This window comes from Myotis lucifugus, unplaced genomic scaffold, assembly GCF_000147115.1.
Source record: "Myotis lucifugus unplaced genomic scaffold, Myoluc2.0 scaffold_2611, whole genome shotgun sequence".
In the NCBI taxonomy this organism is placed as follows: domain Eukaryota; kingdom Metazoa; phylum Chordata; class Mammalia; order Chiroptera; family Vespertilionidae; genus Myotis; species Myotis lucifugus.
The window spans coordinates 13,892-22,066 of NW_005873659.1; the positions used below are offsets into that span (position 1 = coordinate 13,892).

The 8,175-nt window shown below is 64.1% G+C and overlaps 1 protein-coding gene across 1 annotated transcript; it reads left to right on the forward strand.

Annotated features, from left to right (window-relative positions):
- Nucleotides 1-269: 269 nt before the first annotated feature.
- Nucleotides 270-8,169, forward strand: LOC102419695 (tubulin--tyrosine ligase-like protein 12; the record flags this gene model as incomplete). Its single annotated transcript, XM_023749062.1, has 7 exons — nucleotides 270-323; nucleotides 1,034-1,206; nucleotides 3,582-3,780; nucleotides 4,507-4,666; nucleotides 4,746-4,879; nucleotides 7,056-7,132; nucleotides 8,043-8,169. Coding segments are annotated over exons 1-7 (909 nt in total), but the record flags the coding sequence as incomplete, so codon positions are not given.
- Nucleotides 8,170-8,175: the final 6 nt, after the last annotated feature.

Sequence of the window (8,175 nt, forward strand, 5' to 3'; positions counted from 1 at the left end):
CCAGCGCACGAAGCTGCCTGTGCCGGGTAGCTAGCAGGTTTCCAACTGCTGGGGTGAATTTTGCATCTTTTTTTAACAATTGTGAGAAATAGGTTTTCGGGAGAGCTGGCCTTTGTTCAGTCCCTGCTGTGTGCCAGGGACTCCTGTGCACCGTTGCGTTGGCCTAGCCGGCAAAGCTATCCTGGAAGGCGATGGTTCCCGCCCCCCGTGCCAGGCCTCAGAATGGTGGGATGCTGGGAGCAGGTGCTTTTGGAGCATTTGCTGGGCTCAGGTTCTAGCTCTTCATGTGTGTTCATCGTGAATCCTCCCAACAACCCTCTGAGGTAGGTCCTACTATGCCAGCGGTACGGATGGGGAAACTGAGGCACGGCGTGGCTCGTTGTCTCGTTCGTGGTCACATGGCCCGGCTCCAGAGCACACAGGAGGCTGACTCTTCACCCGCAGCACGTGGCTGGCCGTTGTCCTTTGCCAGGGAAACGCAGGGACCAGGGCCTTTACCTTCCTGGCCCGGACCTCAGGTCACGCTTCCCGCGGGCCTGGCTGCTGCTTGGCCGGGGGGCGCGGTGGCCACAGGAGGCCCAGACACCTGTTTCCCTCTGGGTTTTCCCAGCTGCCCTGGTGTTCGATGGGTTCCTCTGGTGAGAGCAACATTGGGGTGAGATCCCTGGCCACCGAGATCTTGACCTTCATTTGCTTCCAGTGTGACCAGAGCCACACACACACACACACACACACACACACTCTGCCTCGGGATTCGCTTTCCCTGTGCAGCAGGGGCCAGAGGAGACATGATTCGGACACATGCGTGCAGGCCCGCTTCTACGCGTGGTCCTGCGGGTAGGCTGGGTCCCAGTTCTGACCGCGCTCTCTTTAGGAGCCTCAGTTTCCCCACCTGTGAAATGGGTAGATGGCGATCGACAGGCCCAGCTTCTCCTGAGGGGTGTAGTTTGACCTGGAGGCCGGGAGCGGAAGTCCGGCTGTGGTGAGGGTTCGGGGCTGGGCCTCCCTCCGACACCCACGCTGTGGTCCCCAGGTGTTCGACGCGGGGGAGATGTTTGGGATCATGCAAGTGGAGGAAGTGGAGGAGGAGAGTGAGGACGAGGCCGCACGGGAAGCGCACAAGAAGAAGCCCAACCCGGGCAGCGAGCTCTGCTACAAGGTCATCGTGACCAACGAGAACGGGCTCCAGGCGGCCGACCCCAACAGGTAGGGCCTGGGTGGGCCGTCGTTGTGGCTGTCAGGGCCAGGCTTCCTTTCAGAGGCCCCCCCGAGGTGTGGGCTTTGGGGAGCAGCAGCCATTGCAGGAGCTCACGTGCTCCTGTGTGACGAGCCCTGTGGCCGCAGGCTTCCCTGGGGCTCAGGGCGGCGGCGGTCCTGGTACTGGTGGCGCCGCCTGTGGGTCTGTCCTGAGAGCGGCCTCCCATGCCACACCCGCCACAGTGGTCGCGCAGCAGGTGATGGTTCTGGTTTTGCTGACGAGGAGGCGGGAAGGACTTCGCCAGCACCCCTAGCTGTTGAGTGTGGGTGTCAACCCATCGCAGTCTTACTGGGGAACCCCGCTTTTGCGAGGACGCCTGGCCTCTCCCCGTCTCCGGAATCTGCATCTCCGGGTGGCGCCTGGGACCCAACATGTTCTCTGGGGCTTTGTTCCCAGGACTGAGGAGTGTGGTCTGGTTGAGTCCCAGGTGAGGACACCGAGCCCAGAGCAGAGCAGGGCTGGGCCTTGTCCGGGCCACAGGGTGGACAGGGCAGAGCTAAGACTGGACCCCAGCTCCCTGCTTCCTGGGGCTGCCGGCCAGGACAGGCCTGCAGGTCCCTCTGCCAGACTTTGCTGGCACCTGGAGGGAGGACCCTGTTGGCCTCTGGGAGTCGTCAGGCCCCGTGTCCTGGCTCTTCAGGGAAGGGGCGGGCCGAGTTCGCCAGCCCGAAGTGGGAGTGGCCCCCCAGGTCACGGCAGCCCCAGCACCTCCGCCACCTGCTCTCTGATGCAGACACTCCCAGGGCCCTTCTTTCCCACGGGAGCTCAGCGCCGCCGGCCTCCACCTGCGCCTGCTCCGGTTCCACCTGTGGGCGCCCGGGGCTCAGGCCCAGGCGAAGCGGGCGCGTGGTACCCCCAGGAGCTCTGCACTGCGCCACGTGGCATGAACTCCAAGCAGGAGGGCAGGGGCACCTTCACTTGCGTTAGGGGATACAAAGTAACAGCGTCTTCATGCCCGTGCGGAAGGTCCCAGGACCTCCTCAGATGCCAAACCCGCAGGTGCTCACCTCCCCTGGATAAACGGCGTAGCACAGGGTGGGCAGGAGGAGGTCTGTACTTGTGAGTACGTGAAGCACTTTATTCTTTTTTTTTTTTAATATATTTTATTGATTTTTTACAGAGAAGAACGGAGAGGGATAGAGAGTTAGAAACATCGATGAGAGAGAAACATCCATCAGCTGCCTCCTGCACACCCCCCACTGGGGATGTGCCCGCAACCAAGGCACATGCCCTTGACCGGAATCGAACCCGGGACCCTTCAGTCCACAGGCCGGTGCTCTATCCACTGAGCCAAACCGGTTAGGGCTTATTCTTGTGTTATTGACTAGTTATTGTATTACTTTCCCTGCGAGCAGCTGTAACCGTACTTTTGTCCCACCCTGCATTTGCCTGTAACCTACCCACACCCTGCGTGTGTTTAATCATCTCTAGGTTACTTAGACCTAACGCAACGTGAACGTGTGTGAGCTGTCTTTGTACTCAGTGGTTGAGGGAACAGGGGCCAAACAGCGTCTGCACATGGTCCATACAGATGCCACCCTCGTAGGCCTGGCCACACCGCACGCCGGACCCCGCACGGGCGGCAGATGTTTCAGCTTCAGGTTGCTGAAGCCGAGACCGCGGAGGGCCGGCTGTGTGAGCGCATAGAGTAGAGCCTGCCGAGCCTGCCGGCAGCTGAGACCTGGCACACCAGCCGTCCCGGGCATCTTAGCCAGGGAGCAGGCCAGGCCCGTTCACCTGTTTGTGTGGGGTCGGTGTCTGGCAGCCCTGTCCTGGGGGTAGGAGGGCGGGCATGGCCTGGTCCTCCCTCTCAGCCCCTGCGTGTTGCATGGACGCTCTGCAGCTCCTCCCCCAGGCTCCTCCCGGGAAACCGGGGTGCGGGCTGCCGGTGTCCATATGTGTGGGGACCTGAGGCCTCTCCCGGAAAAAGGCCGTGGTGCTTCCCAGGAGGTGCCCTGAGGGCCCGGCGAGCGTGATGAGCTCCGAGTGGCGGCTCCTTTGAGCTCCTGCCGTGGCCGGGCTGCAGGTGCAGGTGCACGGTGTGGGGCAGCCCCTCCCCGTTACGGTGGTCGCTGTAACAACCACAGCGCACAGTCAGCACGTTGTGTGTCCCGTCTCCTGGTGCTCCATCGGCCGGTGGTCGGACGCAGGCCCCTGTCGTCCTGTTTTAGAAACGGGTAGAGGCACGCGCCCACGGCCACACAGTGAGTGGTCGGTGGAGTGCGGGCCCAGGCCACAGCCCGGCCCCTCCCTCCTCTCGTCCCCTGCTGCTGCCCTTCTCTGTGCCCGCGTGGCAGCCTCATTACGTGGCCTGTGCCTGCAGCATCTTCCTCATCGACCACGCCTGGACGTGCCGCGTGGAGCACGCCCGCCAGCAGCTACAGCAGATCCCGGGGCTGCTGCACCGCATGGCCAACCTGATGGGCGTTGAGTTCCACGGGGAGCTGCCCAGCGCCGAGGCCGTGGACCAGGTGCTGGGGGAGATGTGGAAGTTCAACCAGACCTACCAGCTGTCCCACGGGGTGAGTGCGCTGCCCGGGTGGGGGGGTGGCGGGGCAGAGGGCGGATGCGGACATGGGCCTTCGCTGCCCATGTGACCAGGGCTGGTGGGCGGCCAGGAGCCCGGACCCAGCCGGCCCCCACCTCACAGTGAGCAAGCTCCCCTTCTCCCCTGGCTCCATCGTGGGCCCGTTACCTGCCCGGGACCAGCCAGTACCAGGACCCGGGTGTCTGTGGATTTAAGCTCACAGGACACGCCCCCTCTCAGACCCCTGCACCTGGGCTGCCTCTTTCCTGGCGCCTTCGGAGAAGAGTCGAGTCCTGTCGGCACGTGTCCTGGGGCTTTGGTCACCCGGCCCCCCACTCACCCTCGGCTCCAGCCCTCACCGCTTTTAGGGAAAAACAAGTTGTTCTCAGGATCTCAGCTTCTATGTCACCTCCCCTGAACGACAAGTCTCCCGTCTGCCCCTCCCCCAGCCCTGGTCACACACACAAAGCCTCACACATCCCGGCGGCTGCCAGGCCGCATGCCTCGTCTCCACGCGCCTTCAGCACACGGCGATCACCCGTCTGCGGCCTAGGTCCTGGTCTGCCGGGCGGGGCCACGTCCCGGAGGCCCCGGTCCGAGGGCTGGGGTCTGCGTGACAGCCACTCCGCACTCAGAGCACTGGGTGGCTGGTGCCGGGTGCGGGGATGGGCGGCAGGGACGGTGGCTGGGCCGTGGACGAGGGCGGTGTCTCTGCCCACAGACGGCCGAGGAGAAGGTGCCGGTGTGGTACATCATGGACGAGTTCGGCTCGCGCATCCAGCACGCGGACGTGCCCAGCTTCGCCACGGCGCCCTTCTTCTACATGCCCCAGCAGGTGGCCTACACGCTGCTGTGGCCCCTGAGGGACCTGGACACAGGCGGTGAGTCAGACGCCCATCCCCTCGGAGGTGGCCAGGCCGTCTCCTGCCACCCCTGATGGGCCCGCGTGTCTCGGTGCAGAGGAGGTGACCCGGGACTTTGCCTACGGAGAGACGGACCCCCTGGTCCGGAGGTGCATGCTGCTGCCCTGGGCGCCCACCGACCTGCTGGACGTCAGCTCCCACACGCCCGAGCCGCCCGCTGAGCACTACCAGGTGGGGGCCTCCCTCAGCTCATGAGCATCCTCCACTCAGCGCCAGGTGTTGCTGAATGACACCAGTTCCTGTGGGCGGGGGGGTGGGGGGGAGCCATAGAGACCAGGGGCTCGGAGCTTGGGCCTGTGGCTGCACCGCTTGGGCGTCGGCCCGAGCCCTGCCCTGGCGCTGCTGCTGGGAGCCGCCCTCTCTACGGAGCTGGGTGCTGGTGGTCAGGGCTGCTCTTCCCCGTCTTTGTTCCCGCGTCTCCTGACACCGCCCTCCCCGGGGACAGGGACACTGTATTCCAACCCGTGCAGCACAGCTCCCAGGTGCAGGAGCCTCGATAAGTAGCTGCACCGTGAGGGCAGAAAGGTGCTTTTAGTCTGTGGACAGCCTCTCGGTCAGCGCCCCCAGGACACACCGGCCCCGCCCAAGTGCCGGCCGGGCTGGTGGTGAGCTTAGTGCAGGGCCCAGTACGTGGGGGCCCAGCTCAGGGAGCCGGGGTTAGTGAGGCCTGGGGGCGTGGGGCAGTGGGGCCTGTAGGTACACAGCCACTGCCAGGGCCGGGCAGGGCTGGGCAGGGGTTAGCGCCCGGCCCCTTTCCCTCCCCGCCCTCTGGTCTCCTGCCACTGCCTGCTGTTGGCTGGTCCCCGGTGGAAACCGGGCAGCGAGGGCGCCTGTGCTTAGTCCTTATAACAGTGGGATCAACAGGCCTGTTTTTGCCTTTGTTGTACTGAGGATGAGGAAACTGAGGCACAGAGAGGTTAAGTAACTTGCCAAAGGTCACACAGCTGGTGGGAGAACCGGAGTCCAAAACCAAGGGGACCTGATAGCTTGCGAGCAGAGGCCACACACCTCTGCCTCCCTTCCCACCCGTCTCGAAGCCGCCTTATCCCCCAGCACGGCCGCAGTTACTGTGGGGGGTGCTGTGTGGTGCTAGCTGTTCCGAGTGCTGCTGATTGGGAGGCGAGTGCCGCGGGGGTCCTGCCGGCACTTTCCCGCGAATTCTGGGTCATCACGGTGACGGAACTAGCCATGCCGAACACTCCGTGGCCACCCTTCTTGTTCAGAGATGTTCCGGAGGCTCGTAGAGTGCATGCGCCTAGTAGGTGCTTAGTAAACGTTTGAAAAGTGAGTGAAGGCAAACGAGTGAGGCTTAAGGATGGCTGAGGGACAGAGGCTTCCTGACCTTTTTTTTTTTATTATTATTATTGATTTCAGAGAGGAAAGGAGAGGGAGAGATAGAAACATCAATGATGAGAGCGAATCATTGATTGGCTGCCTCCTGCACGTCCCCCACTGAGGATCAAGCCCACAACCCGGGCATGTGCCCTGACCGGGAATCGAACCGTGACCTCCTGGGTCACAGGTCCACGTTCAACCACTGAGCCACGCCGGCCGGGCGAGACTTCCTGATGTTAACGTTGTTTGTTAGAGGGACATGAATGAAAATGTCTTTCTTCCTTGGGTCGCCCTCTACTGGCCAGGACGAGGGCTAAGAGGCCCAACCCTGAACCGCCCTGGTGGTTCGACCACATCGGCCCGCCTGGCTGAGGCCTGTGCTCTGGGCTGGTCGCCTGCTTAGCTAGTTATCTCCCGGGAGCACGTCCTCCAGCTTCAAACAGCAGACGTGTATCAGCCCACACCGCCTGTGCTGGAGGCACAGCCAGGCTCAGTCAGAGCCGCCCCCGGAGGCCTGGGGGGCTGGGACCTGCCTCCACACGGCAAGGTGTGGCTGCTGGCAGAGGCCGCGGGGCCTCCAGGGCTGCTGGCGTGCCCTCCCGGGGTGGCGGCTCACTGCTCGCAGAGCAGGTGACCCGGGAGAAGGGGGAGGAAGCCCCAGGCCTTGGAGGAACTTGCACAATGTTCTTCCACTTCCTGTTGGTTAGAAGCAACTCGTTCAGCCCACACACAGAGGAGGTGAATGAAGCCCTTTGAAGGGAGGTCAGCCACCAGTTGCCCAAGCTGGGAGCAGCCCCTCCAGGGCAGGCTGTGGTTTGGCGGTGGATTGAGGAACGGGCCGTCCAGCACCTGCGGGGCCTCAAGCCCCGACCCCCGGTGGGTGGTCGGAAGCTCCATGTGAGGGCTGGGTGTGCCCCCAGATCCCAAGCCCCGCTGTGCCGGGATGGGGAGGCGGTGCTCGAGGCTTCCTTTCTCGAGGGCCCGGCTCCACCTCCCATGTCTTTGCTTCCAGGCCATTTTGGAGGAAAACAAAGAGAAGCTGCCACTGGCCATCGACCCGGTGGTGCGTCCCAGCGACCACATCTTCAGGTGCGTACCCTCAGCTTCCAGCCAGACTTCCTGGGTCCCCTTCCCCTCCGGTTCCGCGGCTCCCACAACCGCACCCGCTCAGCGAGGCGCTCCTAGGCCCGCTCTGTCTTGGGGGCACTGCAGTGACTGAGATGCCAAAAGTGGGGTTCTTAGGGTCACAGAGAACGCTACAGGCAGTGAGGGGTGAGCGGGCCTGGAGGAAGAGTTTAAAACTCACCTTGAAGGACAGAACTCGGCTGTGAGTGTGCAAGTGGGGGTGCAGAGCCCCGTCCACCTGTTGGACAGGCCCAAGGTGGGTCCCGCTCGGCGATGACTGGCCTCTCCCTCCAGTAGGAGCTCCTCCAGCTGCCCAGACCGGGTCTGGCCAGAAGGAGCAGCACCTCCCCTCACCCCGTCCGCCAGTCCTGGGGGTTCCTCCCGCTGCCCGGCCCTCGTCCCCTCTCCCGAGGCCCGCTGCCCAGCACCCCTCCACCTCCCTGAGCTGCTCCCTGCCCCAGTCCTGCCAGCAGCCCAGCCCCGCTCCTCTGCTCCTCCCGGAGCCCCTCCCAGGCTGGCCCTCCTGCCTCCACCTCCACCCCAGCAGACAGGCTCCCAGGCCCTGACCACACCTCTGCCCAGGGCCCGCGCAGGCCGGGCCAGGCGGGCACAGCGAGCACCAGTGTGGAAGGAGGCCTTGTGGGGCACGTGCCTGAGCAGCACGCTCCCCTGGGGCACCCGGGGCAGCGGCTCCTCGAAGGGTCAGGCTCCTGGTGTCTGGGCAGTGGCGTGTCGACCGGTCCCTGTGTGTCCACGGAGGGCAGCCGCCTTGGTGCACCACTCAGCTTCCCCTGCTTCACCCTAAACAGGCAGCCCTTCCATGGGGGGAGCGGACTGTAAGGGTCCCCCCGCCTGACCAGCCCCCTCCCCGCAGGGTCCACACAGACGTGCAGCAGGTGCTCAGCCACCTCACGCACCCCCGCTTCACCTTCACGCAGAGCGAGGCGGACGCCGACATCCTCTACAACTTCTCCCACTTCAAGGACTACAGGTGCGGCCCTCCCCCG